Source organism: Fukomys damarensis, unplaced genomic scaffold (genome assembly GCF_012274545.1).
Source record: "Fukomys damarensis isolate Sample0158 unplaced genomic scaffold, DMR_v1.0_HiC HiC_scaffold_18, whole genome shotgun sequence".
In the NCBI taxonomy this organism is placed as follows: Eukaryota; Metazoa; Chordata; class Mammalia; order Rodentia; family Bathyergidae; genus Fukomys; species Fukomys damarensis.
This window is the reverse complement of record NW_022900930.1, coordinates 10,576,840-10,595,449: the sequence shown is the minus strand read 5'-3', so window position 1 is coordinate 10,595,449 and position 18,610 is coordinate 10,576,840. Positions and strand designations below refer to the sequence as shown.

The following is an 18,610-nucleotide window of genomic DNA, read 5'->3' as shown; positions in this document are numbered from 1 at the left end:
AGTCCAGTGCCAAAAAACTGGCAGCTGAGCAAAGTAAACAGAAACTTCTTATCCCGAATAAATTGAAGAGGGAGGATCTTGCAACCGACTCAAAACCAAAAGGCCAGCTACACCTGGAGGACATTTATGAATAGTAGTAATTTCCTAAGGGTTCTGAATACTGGTAATAAATAAAGCTACTCGACATAAGCAATTTCCAACCATCAACCCAGGAATAAACCTTAAAAAAAAAAGAAAAGAAAATGAGAAGACACTTAAACAAGATGCAAATACAATCCCCACTTTGAGCTTACCTGGAAGCAATGAGGTGAAACAATCCAAAAGTCACCCACCTGGACTCTCTGAAGTGCTAACAACAGAAGTAACAAAACTGATGAACAAGGCTCTAGAAAAAGTCAAAGTAGAAATAATTTCCAAGATAACTACAGAGATGGTGACCAGAATGAAAGACATGCTTAATGGCCCTAGAGCAGATATAGATTTAAAAAAAAAAATAGAGGAGCCCAGGAACATAGTGGAAACCATGAATGCCTAGCATAGGGGAGAAATGGAAACCATGAAACATCCAGCATAGGAAAGAAATTAAATCCACGACACAGATTCAAACAGATATCCAGGAGATTAAAAACTCCACTGAGGGCTGGGGATTTAGCTCAGTGGCAATGCACCTGCTTCGCAAGCACAAGGTCCTGAGTTCAACCCCTGGTACAAAACAAAAACAAAAACAAAACAAAAAAAAACTCTATTAAAAGTATATGGAGCAGAATGAAGCAATATGAGGACAGAGTATCAGTATGGAAGACAGGATTGCAGTTATCCATCATGAAAAGAAAAGTTTCTTCAAAATAGCAAGGGACGACAAGAAATCAATCCAACAGCTACTAGATGATGCAATGAATAATAACTTAAGATTGATTAAGTCAATGAAAAAGCAGGAGGTAGCAAATACAACATAAAAACGTGTTCACAGAAGTTATGATAGAAAACTTCCCAAACAAGGAAGAAGAATTTGACATACAGATAAATTAGGTATATAGAACTCCAATTAGCCATGATCAAAAGAAAATCTTCCCCAAGGCATTTAATAGTCAAGATTCCAGAAATTCAACACAAGGACAAAATATTAAAAACTGTTGGAGAAAAGAAACAAAACACCTACAAAGGAAAGCCCATCAGAATCACAGCAGACTTCTCAACATGAGCTCTCAAGTCAAGGAGAGCTTGAAGAATTTCAAGCCCCAAAGGAAACCTCCAACCCAGAATGATATATCCTGAAAAGCTGTTTTTTTAAATTGATGGAGAAATAAGATATTTTCACGACAAAGAATACCTGAAGAAATTCATGGCCACCAAATGAGCACTCCAAAGTGTTCTGAAGGGTATTCTAGAAACAGACAACAAAGATTACAAAAGGCCAGCACTCCAAAATGTTCTGAAGGGTATTCTAGAAAGAAACAACAAAGATTACAACTCCATGAACTCCAACAGAATGAATCCACCAGGAAAGGCAAGAAATTAAACAGAAAAGGAAAGAAAGAACCAACATCAGGAAAATATCATGACAGAGATAAGACAATACATATCAGTTATAACCATCAATGTTCATGGTCTCAATTCACCAAATGAAACAGACTGGCAGAATGGATCAAGAAGCAAGATCCAACAATATGCTACATACAAGAAACACATTTAACTCAAAAAGAAATTCACAAGCCAGGTGTGGTGGCACACAGCTGTAATCCCAGCATTTGGGAGGCTAGGGCAAGGAGACTACCATGAGCTCGAGGCCAGTCTGGGCAACATAGTGAGTTTAAGATCAGCCTAAACTACATAGCAAGACCCTGTCAAGGAAGAAAGGAAGGCAGGCAGACAGGCAGGCATTCACAGACTGAAACTTAAAGAATCGATAACAATACTCCATGCAACAGGAACCTGGAAAAAAAGCAGAAGTAGCTATTCCATGCAGACAAAGTGGATTTAAAACCAAGACTGACTGAGACAGAGACAAAGAAAGTCACTCCACACTTGTTAGGGAAACAAGAGAAGAGATAACAATCATAAATATATATGCACCAAATACTGATGTACTCAGCTATATAAAACAAACACTAGTCTATAAAAAATCAGATAAGCACAATTATGTGGGACCTCAATATCCACTGTCACAAATAGACATATCATGTCATATAAATAGACATAACAACTAGACAAAAAATCAACAAAGAAATATGAGAGCTGAACCAAATCTTTGAACAAATGGACTTTGCAGATATCTACAGAATGTTCCACCACAAAACAGAATACACATTCTTCTCAGCAATACATGGAACTTTCTCCAAAATAAACCACATAACTAGCTCATAGAACATGCTCAAGTAAATGCAAAAGAACTGAAATTATATCATATTATCAGATCATAGTGCTACAAAATTGGAAATCACTGGCAAAAGAAACCACAAAAACTTAATAAACACATAGAAATTAGATAACAACCTACTTAACAACCAATGGATCACAGATGAAATTAAAGAAATTAGGGACTTTCTACAATTAAACAATAACACCAAGGGGCTGGGGATTTAGCTCAGTGGTTCGGTGGCCTGCCTTGCAAGTGCAAGGACCCAAGTTCAATCCCCGGTACCAAAAAGCAAAACAAAACAACAACAAAAAATAACGCCAATATGACATGCTAGAACTTATGGGATGCAATGAAACTAGGGAACTGAGGGAAACTGATCTGATCTGTATAATTTCTTTCCTTGTATAAGCCTTGAACTGACTTGCTCTTCTTTTTCTAGAAGTATGAAGTTGAATATTAGGTTACTTCAGGTAATTCTGTTTTTCTGATGTAGGAATTCACTGTTATAAATTTCCTTACATTCATTAGAAAACTTTTTAATGAAATTGATAGGGAAGGAGTAATTCTAAAATCATTTTTAGAAGCTAAAATCATCCTGACCCCAAAACTAGACAAGGATCCAACCAAAAAACAACTACAAGCAAGTTTTTCTAATGAACACAGATGCAAAAATCCTTAACAAGATACTGGCAAACAGAATGTGGCAAATCATCAAAAAGATCATACACCATGACCAAGTATGTTTCATTCCAGGGATGCAAGGATGATTCAACACACATAAATCAATAAATGTAATTCACCTCATTAACAGAAGGACAAAAATCACACGATCATCTCATCAGAGGCAGAAAAAGCCTTTGACAAAAATCCAACATCCATTCATGATAAATACCTTAAGGAAAATAGATAACAAATGTCTTTATCTCAATATGATAGAAGCCATTTATGACTAACCTACTGCCAACATCATATTAAACAGGGGAATGCTGAAATCCCTTCCCTCTAAAATCTGGAACAAAACAAGGATTCCATTATCAGCATTCCTGTAATCAGGCAAGATAAAGAAATAAAAGGATTATATACAGAAAGGACTAAGTAAATATATCATTATTTGCAGATGACATATTTATTTGCAAGACCCAAAAAACTCCATCAAAAGACTCCTAGAATTGATAACTATATTCAGCAGTGTAGCTGAATATAAACACAGAAAAATCAATAGCACTTATTTTTTTCAGTACTGGGAATCAAACTCAGGTCCTTGTGCCTATCAGGCAGGAGTGGTGCCACTGAGCTACATCCCCAGCCCTTCAATAGCATTTCTATACACTAATAATGAGCTCACTGAAAAAGCAATTAGGAAAATAATACTATCCACATAGCATCAAAAATTAAATACTTAGATATTAACCTAATTTAGGAAGTAAAAGACCTCCATAATGAAAATTATATCAGACTTAAAAAGAAATTGAGAACATCCAAAAAATGGAAAAATATCCCATCCCTAGAGAGCCAAAACCAACACAATCAAAATGGTTATACTTCCAAAGCAGATATACAGATTTAATGTAATCCCAATCAAAATATAACAATACTGGGCTGGGGATTTAGCTCAGTAGAACCACACCTGCCTTGCAAGCATAAGGTCTAAGTTCAAACCCCAGTACCACTCCCCCCAATAAAACCTTGGCTAACAAATGCTTCTATTTGAAAAAAATTCAGTTCACAAACAAAACCATTTGGCAAAAATTTGACTCCACTTGCAAACTCTGTATCAGGTGATAAACATGACTACAGCCATCTTCTCCAAAACTGTAAAACAAATTAAGTTTGTACACCAAGGTACCACTGTATTAATGTCATTTCTCACAGAACTAGAGAAAAGAGTCCTAAAATTTATATGGAATAAAACTGCTTTTGCAATTCTGGATAATAAAAGCAGAGCAGGTGGCATCATAATTACAGACTTCAAGTTATTTTATAAAGCTACACTGAATATAACAGCATGGTATTGGCACAAAAACAGGCACATGGATCAATGGAACAGAATAGATGCAGAAACCACCCGAGGCTCATACAACTATTTGATCTTTGACAAAGGAGCCAAAAACATTCACTAGAGAAAAGATAGCCTTTTTAATAAATGGTGCTGGGAAAATTGGATACCCACACGCTGAAGATTGGTCTAGGGCCATATACCTCATCATGTACTAAAATCGAAACGGATCAAAGGTCTAAATGTTAAAACAATCTGCTGGATGATAAAAGAGGCACAAGTCTTAAAGGCAGGCATAGGCAAGGACATTCTGAATAGAACCCCAATGGCACAAGAAATAATACAAACAATTAACAAACAGGATCACATCAAATTAAAAAGCTTCTGAACCACAAAAGAAACAACAAAGTGAAGAGACAATCTATAGAACAGGAAAAAATTTTGCCTACTATATTCCACAGACAGAGGACTAAGATCAAGAATACATGAAGAACTTTAAAAAATTAGAGCCCCTAAGAGACCCAACCAAAAAATGGGCAAAAAAATGAATAAGTCACTTCTCTGAAGACATACAAATGGCCAGTAAATATATTAAAAAATTAGAACCACCTAAGGGACTCAATCAAAAAAAGGACAAGTGAACTGAACACACTTCTCACTAGTAGTACAAGGGGCCAATAAACACATGAAAAAATGCCCAGCATCACTGGCCATTACAGTGTAGTAAAACTCCACTAAGATACAATCTTATCTCAGAAAGAGAGGCTATCATCAAAACAAAATCTAGTAACAAATGCTGTTGATGCTGCGTGGCGAAAAAGGAATTCTTCTGCATCATTGGTGGGAGTGTAAACTAGTACAACCACTATGGAAAATCAGTGTGGGGAGTACTCAAAAAAATAAAAGTAGAAATTTCATTTGACCCAGCTTTTCCCCTCTTAAGTATCTTGCCAAAAGAGTTAAAGTCATCATACTGCAGGGACACACCCAGACCCATGGTTACAGCTGCACATTTTATAACGGTAAGGTCTTGGAAACAGCATACATGTCCATTAACAAATAAATGAAGGGCCAGGGATGTAGCTCAGTGGTGCTGTGCCTACCTAGCAAGCTCAAGGTCCTGAGTTCAATCCCTGGTACAAAAAAAAAAAAAAAAAAAACAGATGAATGAAAAAGGGAAATGCAGTATTTTTGTGCAATGGAGTACTACACTACCATGAAGATAAACGAGGCATTTGTGTGTAAGTGGATACAACTTGAGAACATAATATTAAATGAAGTAAGTCAGACAAACAAGCTCAACTATCAAATGGTTTCATTACACACACAGAGTGCCAATTAGAAGTGATTGATAATTGGGAAGTAAAGTTCAAATATGCCCTCAAATTACATATTCCATTGCTTTAAAAATGCTGCAATATATATACTAATTTGTTTCATTTATAACAATTCTTCTTTTTTTTGTACCAAGGATCGAACTCGGGACCTTGTGCTTGTGAGGCAGGCAGCACATAACAATTCTTTATCTTATTTCACTGAAAATAAAGTCTGTATTTTTTTTTGTAAGAATCTTTTTGGCTCACGTCTTAGGCTGAATAAATTAATGTAAAGATAACAATACATAGTGTCATAACTACTGTTATTATTTGGTTATGAAAACTTGTTTCATTTTTCATAAAATTAATGTATCACGTCACAAATGCAGACTGACCTAATAGGGCTATGATGGCAGTTAATTTGTAAGAAAATCCCCAAATAAAGTTGAAGGACAAGTAATATGACATGGACACTGATTTTATCTTTTATTATTCTTGCATAATTCTTTGTGCTACTTGCTAGCAATATATTGTACATTTCTTCAATTATATCTCCCATCTCCAAAAAAAAACTGAAGAGGGAGCAACATACAAGGAATTTTAGTATGTCAAAGAACTCCTGGAGAAATTACTTATGCTAGAACACATCTTCACATCTTAAAAAAAAAAAGAATAAAAATTCTGGTTTGAAACAGTTTAGAAGTAACTCTTGCCTCAAAATAAGAACATACTAAGTTCTTTCCATGATACTTCGGCTCTAATCCTAGGGGAACTGAGCCAGTAAAAATACAGTGTCAAAGTGACTTTACATCACACATTTAAAATGGACTGAGCAATTATTGGATTATGGTGCTGCTCTACTTTAAAAATAATTAACAACCTGATGCACAGAAACAATACTGGTGCGCATCACATGGCAGAAAATAGTACAGCAGGAAATATACCTAGTACTTTTAATGGATAAGCTAGGATTCAACACACTGAAGTGCAAACATACCAACTTTAGTGACAATCCAATCTTAGGAGGATCCTGCTTCTCATAATGGCCAAATAGCTCCTGAAAAACTAACCCTCTCCCAGAAAACATTATAAACCCAAAACAGGACATTTTTTAAAAAATCAACTATCTAAACAAGTTATAGCAGAACCAAGTACTGGCAAAAGTGAGGAAGAAAAGAGTGTTGAGGGCAAGCCACAGTCAGTGGCCGACACAGATTAAACTCAAAAAACTCAAGTGTTCCTGGACCAAAGAACCAGAAAGCCATATGGAGTAACCCCAACTGCTGGAAAATGAAAAGAGAAAAGTATACCAGAGAAGGTATAAATTATGCCCCAATCTCTGACCTCCACTGAACTTTTCATGAATAGAAACTCTATAGGCAAGGGACTGGGATTTAGCCCAGTGGTGCCACCACCTGCCTCGCCAGTGCAAGGTCCTGAGTTTGATCTCCAGTACCACCCCCACCCCAGACCCTCTACAGGCAGAAACACTAAAGCTAAACGATGGGGAAAACAAAGTAGGGAGTTTGATCCCAGGCAAGATAATTAGCCACTTAGCCTAATGCTGTGGCACATGCCTATAATACCAGCATTTTGGGAGACTGAAGCAAGAGATGACAAACTGAAGTCTAGACAACTGAGACCCTGTCTCAAAACAAAAAATAAAAAAGGTCTGGAGATGCAGCTCAGTACAAAGGTCCTGGGGTTCAATCCTTGGTACCATCACACACACAAAGTGTAATGGAAAATATAATGAATAAAAAAAAGTCGCAGCAATGACAAAATCTATTAAAAAATGAAAAGGAAAGTCTGTAAATTGCAATTTCTAAAGTAAAAACAATTGTGCTTAAAACGATTACAGTTTGGGCTGGGGATATAGCTGGGCGGTAGAACAACTGCCTGGCTTGTACAAGGCTCTGGGACCATTTCCCAGCACCACCACCTGCCGTCAAATTACAGTTTTGACTGTGAATGTCCCCTTGGGCCCCAAGGTAGTACTACTGGGAGGTGGGGGAGTCCTCCAGGGTGGGACCAGGTGGGAAGACATTAAACCACGGGAGGTGTGACCTTGAATAAGACTGTGGGACTCAGGGCTCTTCTTTTCATTCTCCTTTTCTTCCTGGCTGAGATCAGTGACTTTTTGTGCCACATGCTCCTGCCACAATGCATTGCCTCATCAAAGGTCTGGAGCCAACTGATCATGGCTAAAACCTCTAAAGCTGAGATCCAAGCTTTTTCCTTTATAAACTGATTATCTTAGGCATCTCATTATAGTTATGGAAAACTAACACAAGAGGTAAAGAAATCAGTGAACTTGGCAACAGGTTAATAGAAAAAAGGTTTACAGAGAAAGGAACTTCATGGATTTTTGATGTAATACTCAAAGGTCTACCATATGTATAATTCAATTACCAAGAAGTAAAGGAAAGAAAGAGGCCAGTTTTACTCTTAGGTAGCAGAAACAATAAACTGGTTTACAAAGCTATACCAAGTACTAAAAACTGTGAAGAACGAGTGGGGTGTAGCTCAGTGGAAGAGCACATGCTCCTCTTGTGCGAGACAAGAGGTTCAATCCCCAGCATTACTTTTTAAAAAGCAATTGTGAAGAATGGATACAAGGAGTTTTGTGCATGTCTCAAGTTTAAACTGGAATAAAAGCTGCATCAGTATGGCTTATTTGCAGGCCCTATAAGACATTAAAACATCCAGGTTATTAACCAATGCATTTGTGTTTTAATGACTGTAATGGCTTTCTGTCACTGGAACAAAATACCTGTAAAAAGCAACTTAAAAGGAAGACTTATTTTGGCTTACTTGACTCTGTTTCAGTCCACAGTCTCTGAGCACCACTGCTTCTAGGCCTGTGGCAGGCAGCAGCACATCATGGTGAAAACCAAGGGCAGGAAAAGCTGCTACCATTATAGCAGCCAAGAAGCAGACAGCGAGCTCACTTTTATAACACAGTCCCTCAAAGCTATGAATTCACAAATGGATTAATCCATTCATAAGGTTAGAACCCTCATAATTAAATTACTTTCCAAAGTTGCACCTCTAAACACTGCTGCTTTGGAGACCAAGGCTGCTACGTATTGACTCTTAGAAGGCATTTAAGAGCCCCCAAAAAGCACAACAATTCCTCTAATTCCTCAAGTAAGCACTGTCTACTACTATCAAGAAGGAACTCTTGGGGCTGGGGATTTGGTTCAGTGGTTCCGCTTCCCGCCTCACAAGTGCAAGGGCCCGAGTTCAATCCCCGGCCCCCCAAATAAAAAAACAAACAAATAAATAAAAGTCTTTTTAAAAAAAAAGAACTCTTGACAGCAAACACAGCTTCCAAGAAAAACACTAATTCCTTTGAGGAACAGTTTCCCAAAATACGCTAAAGAATCAAATAACCACATAACTACAACAACAAAAAAGATCATCAAAGTTACACAAAGATAGCTACCCTCATTCCAACTCTGCAGCACAGGTTTCACATCTTTGAGTGCTCACTACAGCTCCATGTATATAAAATGGAGTATTTAAAAATAAGTTTTATGTTTAAAACCAAGAAGACATTATTAATTCAAATTATATTAAAACACAGAAAAGAGAGATCACCTTGACGGCTTTCTGGGAATTAGGCAGTCCTTCTTCTATGTCTTCTAAAAGAATTCCTCCTAATCCTCGCTGGTCATGCTGATCTAATAGCCTAAGTAGGGCCCTCTTATCTTTCAAGTCGTATTTGGGTTTGAATGCATACTTCCCATCTATCACTTCAATTTTGGGATTGTTGACTAATGCCTGAAACAGTGACATAATGTACATAGATTAACAAAAGGAAACTTCACACATACATTCCTAAATTCTAATTATTTAAAAATGAAACACTACCCAGTGCAGTGACAAATTAAACAGACCTTGTGTGAATTAGAAGATCTAATACACTGGACATACAGGATCCCAGAACAATAGTCAAAAATCAACCCAGTGCTCACTTTTTATTACATTTTTTTAAAAAACTACATATTATATACATACATTCTTTGGAGAAAAACCATTTTATCACAATTGCCTTAAAGAAAGTTGAAGCTATACTCTTTAAGAAGACAAAATGGGCAGGAATCAACAGCACACGTCTTAATAACAGACAAAATAAACTGGGTAGCCTCTACAGTATAGTTTTCCACATATCAGCATTATAACAGAAGAAATGTTACCTGGATGAACAAATCAGTAGTCAGTCCTCACCCCTGCTATCAACTGGTGCTAGCAGCTGTATAAAGAACTGAAAAGGACTAATTTGTAGATGAACTTTACTACTGCATCAGCTTGAGAATGAAATTCTGTAGGAACACAAGAATTACTGACTGCAACTATATGCCTAGTCAGTTCTGCTGTACAGCTAATAAGTGGAGGAAAGCTCCTCAAGAAAGAGCAACCCTATTTATTTTCTGCATTTGCCACCCTGACCTTGAAACACAAAAAGAAAGGAGAACAGAATGTAATATAATAAAAATAATCTTTAATGGTGGTAAGTCTATGAAATTCCAGTATAGGTAAACCACCAAATTTAAATGTGAACTGCTATTATTTGTATCTCACTAATATATTTTACCACAACTATTCGCAACATCTTGGACACTTTGAGGTTAAAAATGTTATGATGGTTCTGTTTCTGGTAATGGCCAACTAGCTCCTAAAGGACCAAAGACCATGACCTTCAATGATACCAATGAAGGGGGGCCATAAGCTGCAGTGAGACTGATTAAATGGTTCATTTTATATTATAATAATCAAGAACTGTATTTTGGGATGTTCAAATAAATTAAGTATATTTAAAATTTTTAATTTGGTCTTTAGAATCTATCACTGGTCCTAAAAAGTAGTCTTGTTCATTGTCATTAAATATATAAACTCAAAACAAAGAAATATATGAATGCTTATAAATGCTATTTCAGTCGAACATGGTGGTGCATGCCTATAATCCCAGCATGCATACGACTGAGGCAGGAGAATCACCAAGCCAGCCTGGGCTACACAGTGAGTTCCAGGCCTGCCTGAAATACGTACATAGCAAGACCTTATCTCAAAATCCAAACTCAATAAATAAATTAAATTAAATTAAATGGTATTTCCAAATTAGCATCGTCAACAACCACGATGAAGTTTCTTTCAAAGTGTGTATTTATATATAATATTCATGGTTATTTTCCTCACCTCTTCGGGGAAGTAATTATCAAGTCATAATAGTAGTAGTTCAATAAAATATCTTGCTAACCCCAGAGTACCTCATGCTTTAGTTTTATTTCCTAAAATATATATTTTGAAAATACAATTTATAAGCATATAAATTATAAATTTAGGTAGTCAATATACCAACTATTCATAAATACGAAAGTGTAAAAATGGTACTTTTTTACTATGCTAAAGTCCTAACAATAAAATTATGTGAAAATCAACAAGTCAAACAACTTAGAAATACGTATGTCTAAAAAAGCCCCTTCATCAGTTCCTTTAGGAAAATAAAAGGCATAACCAGATTTCAGTACATTCAAAACACTCTAGAGGTTAGGGATGCAGCTCAGTGGTAGAGTGCTGTGTAGCATCTATAAGGTCCCCGGCAAAAGCACAAAGCAAAACAAAACAAAAAACACTCTTAGTTATGGCAAATATCTCATGGGTTCAGTCCCTACGATAAAAAAACAAAGTGAACAAAAGCACTCTAGTTACAGAAAATATCTCATGGTAATCGACTAATTTTTTACATGATGTTTGTAAGCCTATTCCTACCTCAGTCATTAGCCATTGCTTCTGCTTGAGTCCAATATCTAAATGCTGTGTTTCATCCAAAATTTCTTCTAAAGTTAGAGGATGTGTATCTCCTCGCTGATGCCGGGTCTATTGAGGGAAAAAATTATCATTAGAAAAGATTTGAAATGCTACATGCATTAAATCAAAGTTGAACATAAATAAAAATCTTCAGGAATTCACATGTATTTCTGAGGCAGTACAACTACAGTGATGAAAAGCGCAGACTACGAAACCAGACAGGATCAGATTCAAACTCACAGCTTTATAAAACTGATAGTAAGGGGGGATAGGACAAAATAAAATTCATTAAAGAGTAAAATTTTAAAAAACTAAATGATAAACTGTTAAAAATCTTTGCAACTCATATAACAAAAAACAAATATTTGAAGAAATCAAAAATCCAAATAGGTAAACAGACAAAAAGGAAATGGAAATGACCTTAAATATAAGAAGAGATGCTCAACTTCTACCAAGATATTTCTCAGTCATTATACCTCAAAAACTCTACATATCTGATGACTTCTTTGGTTAATCAGGCTACTAGGAAACACCTTGTCACAGACTGCTGGTAAGAGAGCAAATTGATACAACTCCTAGGGAGGGCAAAATGAATGAAGTTTAACCCTTTAACCCAGTAACGGCCTCTCTAGGTATGTACCCTCCAAATGTATCAAAGCAGAAAGGGAACAATGGTCAATGCGGCACTGTTTGTACAAGGAAAATATCAGAAAGACCCAAGCTGCCATGAATTTTTGTTTGTTTGTTTGTTTGTGTGTTTTGCAACAGGGTCTCACTATGTAGTTGAGACTGCCCTGGAACTCACTATGTAGCCCAGGCTGGTCTTGAACTCAACAGCGATCCTCCTGCCTCAGCCTCACGAGTGCTGGGATTACAGGCGTGCACCACCACACCTGGCAAGAAAGGACTAATTAAACTACAGCACATCCATGCTCCAGACAGACATTAACAAAGAACGTGAGGTGCCAAGGACAAGTTAAACACACAGCAGACACTAAATGTTGGTGAGGACAAGTTGGAACAAGAAATATCATTCATTGCTGGTGAAAATACAAAATGATACAGCCACTTTGGAAAATAGTTCGGCAGTTTCTACAATTCAAAATACACTCTTCCCTAGCCAATCAATCTAGCAATCACATACCTTTTGTGTGCACACACATAAACCCACAAGTGTTTACTGAAGCTTTATGCATAACTGGCAAAATTTGGAGGCAACCAAGATGTCCCTCAGTGAGTGAACAGCTAAACCAGAGAATATTATTAGTACTAAAAGGAGATGAGCTAACAAGCCAGGGGAGAATCCTGAATGCATGTTACCAAGGAAGCCAATCTAAAAAGGTTTCACATTACATGGTTCCAGCTGTATTACATTCTAGAAAAGGCAAAACTGTGAAGACTAAAATATCCAGTGGTTGCCATGGATTAAGGGGAGGGAGGAATAGTCAGGCAGAGCACAAGGATTTCTCAGGGCAGTGAAACTTTTGTGATACTATAATAGTGACATGTCATTAGATATTTGTCAAAACCCATAAAATGTGCAACACTGACAGTGAACATACACTTTGTACTTTAAGTGATAACGTGTCATTGTAGTTTCCCACTGGTAACAGACATACTGTTTTGGTGTGGGATGTTGACAGTCAAGGAAGTAGAGGGGCAGAGGGAACATATGGTAATTCCATACATTCTGCCCATTTTGCTGTGAACCTAAATTGCTCTAAAAATTAAAGTGCATTTTCTAAAAAGCAGAAAAGACAAAAGTAGATATCTTTTATTGCAAAAGGCAGAACTAAATAATACAGGAGCTACATGAGGGGATGGACACTTAGTGACATGCATGGAAGAATGCTGAAGGAAGACAAGGAATCCCACATGACAGAGACAAGCAGACGCGCGCTCACTCATTCCTCCGCTTTCAGCATCCTGCAATGCACTACAGTTCAGCTACTACTGGATAAGCTGTGGTGCATTTTATGTTAAAAAGACCTTGAAAATGCAGATCTTGTACCACGTTTCATAACGCTTTAAGAAATTACTGCTTTTATTAGTATTTCTTTCTACAAAAAGGCAAATGTTTCAAATCTGCTAAACATTCCACTACAGAAGTTATTTCTAGTTTGCAAACAATTATTTTTAAAAAATAATCAACAATCTGTCCCTTTAAAGTACAATTTCCATTTTAACCATGTGTTAAAGTAACAAAGATACTGCTTTTTAGAAAAAATTCATGCTGTGAAAAGAGTTCTTTGAAAAAGAATATTTGGAAATAGTCTCATCATCATGATTTCTAAGTTTTCAAAGTACTGTATGAGGAAAATTCTCTTATCTACATACTTTAAAATTTTTAGAAAAAAATTTTACTCACAATTTTCTAACCTATAAACCTTCTTAAAAAATCTTTTCTGTATTTTAAATCAATTTTGTCAAAATATAGTCCCTTCTGACATTTTTTCATGAACTGATATATAAAGTGGAAACTCACTAATCAAACTTATTGGTTCGTGAGATGGAATTAAAAATTAGTGTCCCCCAATACAATCATGGTGGGGGACTTCAATACCCCAACTCCCAGTTAGCCTGGCCAACCAAAGAAAAAGTCAACAAAGAAACAGCATTAAACCATACCATTAAAGAAATAATGGACTTAAAGGAGATCTACAGTGTTTGATCTAATGACAACAGAATACACATTATTTTCAAGAGCACCCAGAACTTTTTCCAAAATAGAATACATCTTATGCTATAAAGCATGCTTAAATTGATATAAAAGAACTGAAATAATCCCATGTACTATCATACCATAGCTGAATGAAGCCAGAAATTAACAGCAAAAGAAGCCACAGAAACTACACAAATACATGGAGACTAAATAATATATTACTAAATAATCAATGGATCACAGAAGAAATCAGGAAAGAAAGTTTCTAGAATCAAAGGACAATGGAAGCACAACATACTCAAACCTATGGGACACCATGAAAACAGTTCTGAGAGGAAAGATTATACCTGTAAATCCACACATAAAAAGAACAGAAGTCCAAATAAATAATCTAATGATGCATATAAAGGTCCTAGAAAAATAAGAACAATCCAAATCTAAAACTAACAGATGAAAAGAAATTATAAATATCAGAGCAGAAATCAATGAACTGAGGCTAAAAAACACACGAAGGATCAAGAGTTGGTTCTTTGAAAGGATGAGAAAGCAAGTGATCTAGGGGTGCAAACACGGAGAAGGAAAGAAAATGGTCAAGATGCAAAATGTGTATGTACCATTCCCCCACATTGAAGATATTTACTATGCATTGCAAAAATACAAATTTTAAAAACTAGTGGTGCACACATATAATCCCAGCACTCAGGAAGCTGGGGCAGGAGGATTCACAAATTCAGGGTCAGCCCTAGGCAGCACAGCAGTGACATACAATGGACCCTTAACTTGCGAATTCAATTCATTCTCAAGGGCTGGCTGGAACTCCAGTTGGTCAGTGAAGGCTCAGGCTCCTCTACACAGCCTTCAAAGTCTCTCCTGCATACAAGCGGATCTCAGTGTCCTTAGACAGGCATGGGCCAGGATTTCTCAATCAATCACGCACAGGAAAAGATGCTGTAATGTTCCTTCAGAACTTTTTGTTTTATTGAGTTTATTGGTACTTTTTAGGTATACAGTACAGTTACATTCATCAATGGGATCTTGTACCTTTACATGACAGGTCTTGGTTCTCATTTTTTCCCTATTCCCCTGCCCTCCCTTCACCCTTTCCACCATTCCCTATTTACAAACACTTTATTTCCATTTTTTCCTTTTCTCATATTTTTTCTTTTCCCTTATTTCATTTCTCCAACCCTTCCCACTTCCCCTACACCTTTAGCCCTTTTCTTCCTATTTCACTTTGTCAGTTACACAATTTGAATCTTATTTACACTTTTAGTTTTTCACACCAGAGAAACTATTCTGTATTTACACGTGTCCTATTTATTTCACTTAAGAGTGTGGCCTCAATATGCATCCATTTTCCTATAAAAGACTCTAGTTTCTCATTCTTTATGGCTAAGTAGTACTCCATTTTATAGAACTCTGTAAGGGTTAAATATGTATCTGAGACCATCTGGACCCACAGTCAGCATTCAGATCATAACTCAAGACTTTGACTGTACGTTTAAATTAAAATTCTGGTTGTAAATCCAAGTTGTTTACATGTTAGTCTGGTCATGTAATTTGAGGGTCCACTCTATCACAAAATAAAATTTAAAATGGCCTAGGAACTACATACAGCTCAGTGGTAGAGGACTTGCTTAGGATGTAGGAGGACCTGGTTCAATCTCTAGTGAAGAAAGATTAAAAGAAAAAAGGTTAAATCTTTGTTAAATTTCTTTCCAGTCACTAGATGATTTTTCATGTCCTGCATTTTGTACTTTGTCTCATTTTCTGATTTTTCCTGCAATTTTATAGAAATTGATTTTTGTAGACTGATGTTGTGTATATTCTTTTTATGGCATGCGCACTTCCCACCGCACTTTGTAGGATGTCCAGTGTAACACTGAAGTTGTGACAATTAGGTATCCATCCTTCTCTTGTTTCCTGACTTATGAAAAAGCACTGGGCTATTTCATTACAAGTATGATACTAAATCTAGGTTTTCATACATACTCTCTTAACACAGGGTTTCTCCCATTAGCATTCACAAGACTATGGGCTCCACAGGAAATCATGACTTTTAAAAATAAGTCATTGTCATACTTCACACACCATGTGACACTAATGCTCATAGTAACAGACAATGGCTACTGAACAGCTTTGCTAACAATGTCAACAGAAGTCCTCACAGAGCAAGGAGCAGTAGTGCTGAGGCTGCTATCAATTTCTGATCCAACAGGAGGAGGCCACTGATAACTGGTAGGCTACAGTGTACAAATGGGAGCACAACAAGCGATAATGTCAGCAACCCCCTTCCCAAATTCTATCCTCCAACCTCCTTTTAAATGCTTCCAACTGGCTTTACAGAGCAAACAAACTCTACTAGTATCACAGGAAATGAGGGAAATGCTCACTCTAAACAAATAATTTTTATACACCAGGACTCAACTGCCTCCTGTGCTCTGCTGTTATAAATGTTGCAAAACATAGATAATGCAATAATAAAAGTAACTTGGATCATGAACTTGATTCGTTCCACAATTCTGGTCCCAAAACCAAGTTGGACGAGAATGGAATCAAATTCAATGGGTAGGTTCAATGTTGGGAAAGTTGACTTGGCTCTCATCCAATTCAATATGCAATCAAAATTATGACGAGAATTTAGTTCGTAAACTGAGTACCACTAAAAAGTACACTGCAAAGTTTTTGCATGGTTTGCAACTTTTTCAATTAGTTTTAATTACTGTGCTGTCTTAGTTTTATAATTAGCATTTGTGTTTTATGAACATGTCTGAGTCTAGTGTGATGACTTCTGAAGATTTTAATGGAAGATGGTTTCAAACCTAGGTTCATGAACAATTGTAGTAAGGTTAGTAACAAAAAACTAATTTTCTGAGCTATTTTACTGACTGTGCAACAAGAGACAAAAACAGTGCTCTACCACTGCAGTGACAACTACTAATCCATGTACTGTATATAAACATGCACATAACCATGAGTTGCAACCTGAGGCGTTCCATTCCACCGTGCATTATGAGTACTTTACAAAACTGAGAAATTGTGAAAACATAATCACAGCCATTGAACAAGTCACAGTACTTACTGGAATTGCAATTCAAATGGGATAAAGCCTTTGTTACTTGAAAAAGACAGACTGTGGATACATCTCAGTGGTACAGTATCTGCCTAGCATGTGTGAGGCTAAGCATAAGCAAAGAAAGAAAGAAGGCGGGGAATGAGAACACAGAAGGAGGGAGAGAGAGAGAGAGAGAGAGAGAGAGAGGGAGGGGGAGAGGGAGAGAGAGAGAGAAGAGGGAAAAAGAAAAGTAGAACCTCGCCCAGAAAGGAGGGAGGAGGGAGGCAGGAATCACACAGATCTTGGGAATATAAAAATGTCAGAGTATCAAATGACAATGGGTAAAACACATGGTACAGTATGAGAAAAAGGTTCCATTCTCAAACAACGTAAATTACCAGCAAAGTGATGACACATCACATGATGCTGAAGAACCTTGTTTAATAAAATGAGAAACAGCTTGTCTACCCAAGCTGACAAATCAACAGTTTCCGCCAATATGTTTTATGTAAAATAATCTTGTAAAAAAGTTTTAAAAGATGATAAATTTCAAGAAAAACTTCTGGGACGGGGGATTTAGCTCAGGGGTTCCAACGCCTGCCTTGCTAGTGCAAGGACCTGAGTTCAATCCCTGGTATCAAGAAAGACTTTTGTGCTACAGAGAACAGCAAAAATAAGAAAAGGGCAGGACATATTTAATGCAGTATCTTCATTTCTGGAAACAAAAACTCTATCTTGGAGAAACTGTGTTGGCCCCATCACTAGGGGACTCAAAGCAAAGCTTTACTTCCGGTTTTTTAAAAAAAAAATCCTGACATCACAAGGCATTGCTTTCTTCAGAGAGGTATAAGCATCCAAAACCTTTGGAAATAAAATGGAAAATGTCTTGAAGGATGCTACAGCAATAATTTGCTTTATTAAGCAAAAAAAAGTACACTTGAGCAGTACAATTTTCTGCTAAACCTTGAGCAGTACAATTTTCTGCTGAACACAGAAATCAGTAGCTTAACAGAGGTTTTCTCAACAGACCATTTAAGCTGACAGGTGAATTACAGAGATATTTTGAAGAAAATCACAGACCATAATTTACTGAGTACTTTGAAAATGTAAGAATGACTGCAGAAGCATTCTTGACAGACTTTTTACAAACAGTATCAAGAAGCAGCTGAACATATTAAGTAAAAAAAGTCTTGATTTCAAGTGACAAGATTTTAAATTTAAAGAAAAACTGCTGGGCCTGGTGGCGTATGTCTGTAATCCCAGCACTTGGGAGGCTGAGGCAGGAGGTTTATTCTGAGTTTCGAGCACCCTGGCCTACACGGTGAGTTCCAGGTCAGTCTCAACTACATAGTGAGACCCTGTCTCAAAAAAAGAAAGAAAGAAAGAGAGAGAGAGAGAAAGACAGAGA

At 36.7% G+C, this 18,610-nt stretch overlaps 1 protein-coding gene across 1 annotated transcript in view; it reads right to left on the bottom strand.

The window, feature by feature from the left end:
- The window catches only part of Gtf2e2 (general transcription factor IIE subunit 2), a 75,391-nt gene that overhangs the window by 24,954 nt on the left and 31,827 nt on the right, over window positions 1–18,610 (bottom strand). Inside the window, exons 3-4 of the mRNA XM_010622069.3 lie at window positions 11,447–11,554; window positions 9,275–9,457 (exon numbers count right to left, since the gene is read on the bottom strand). Coding sequence (XP_010620371.1) covers window positions 9,275–9,457; window positions 11,447–11,554 — 291 coding nt within the window. The remainder of the gene's footprint in view (window positions 1–9,274; window positions 9,458–11,446; window positions 11,555–18,610) is intronic.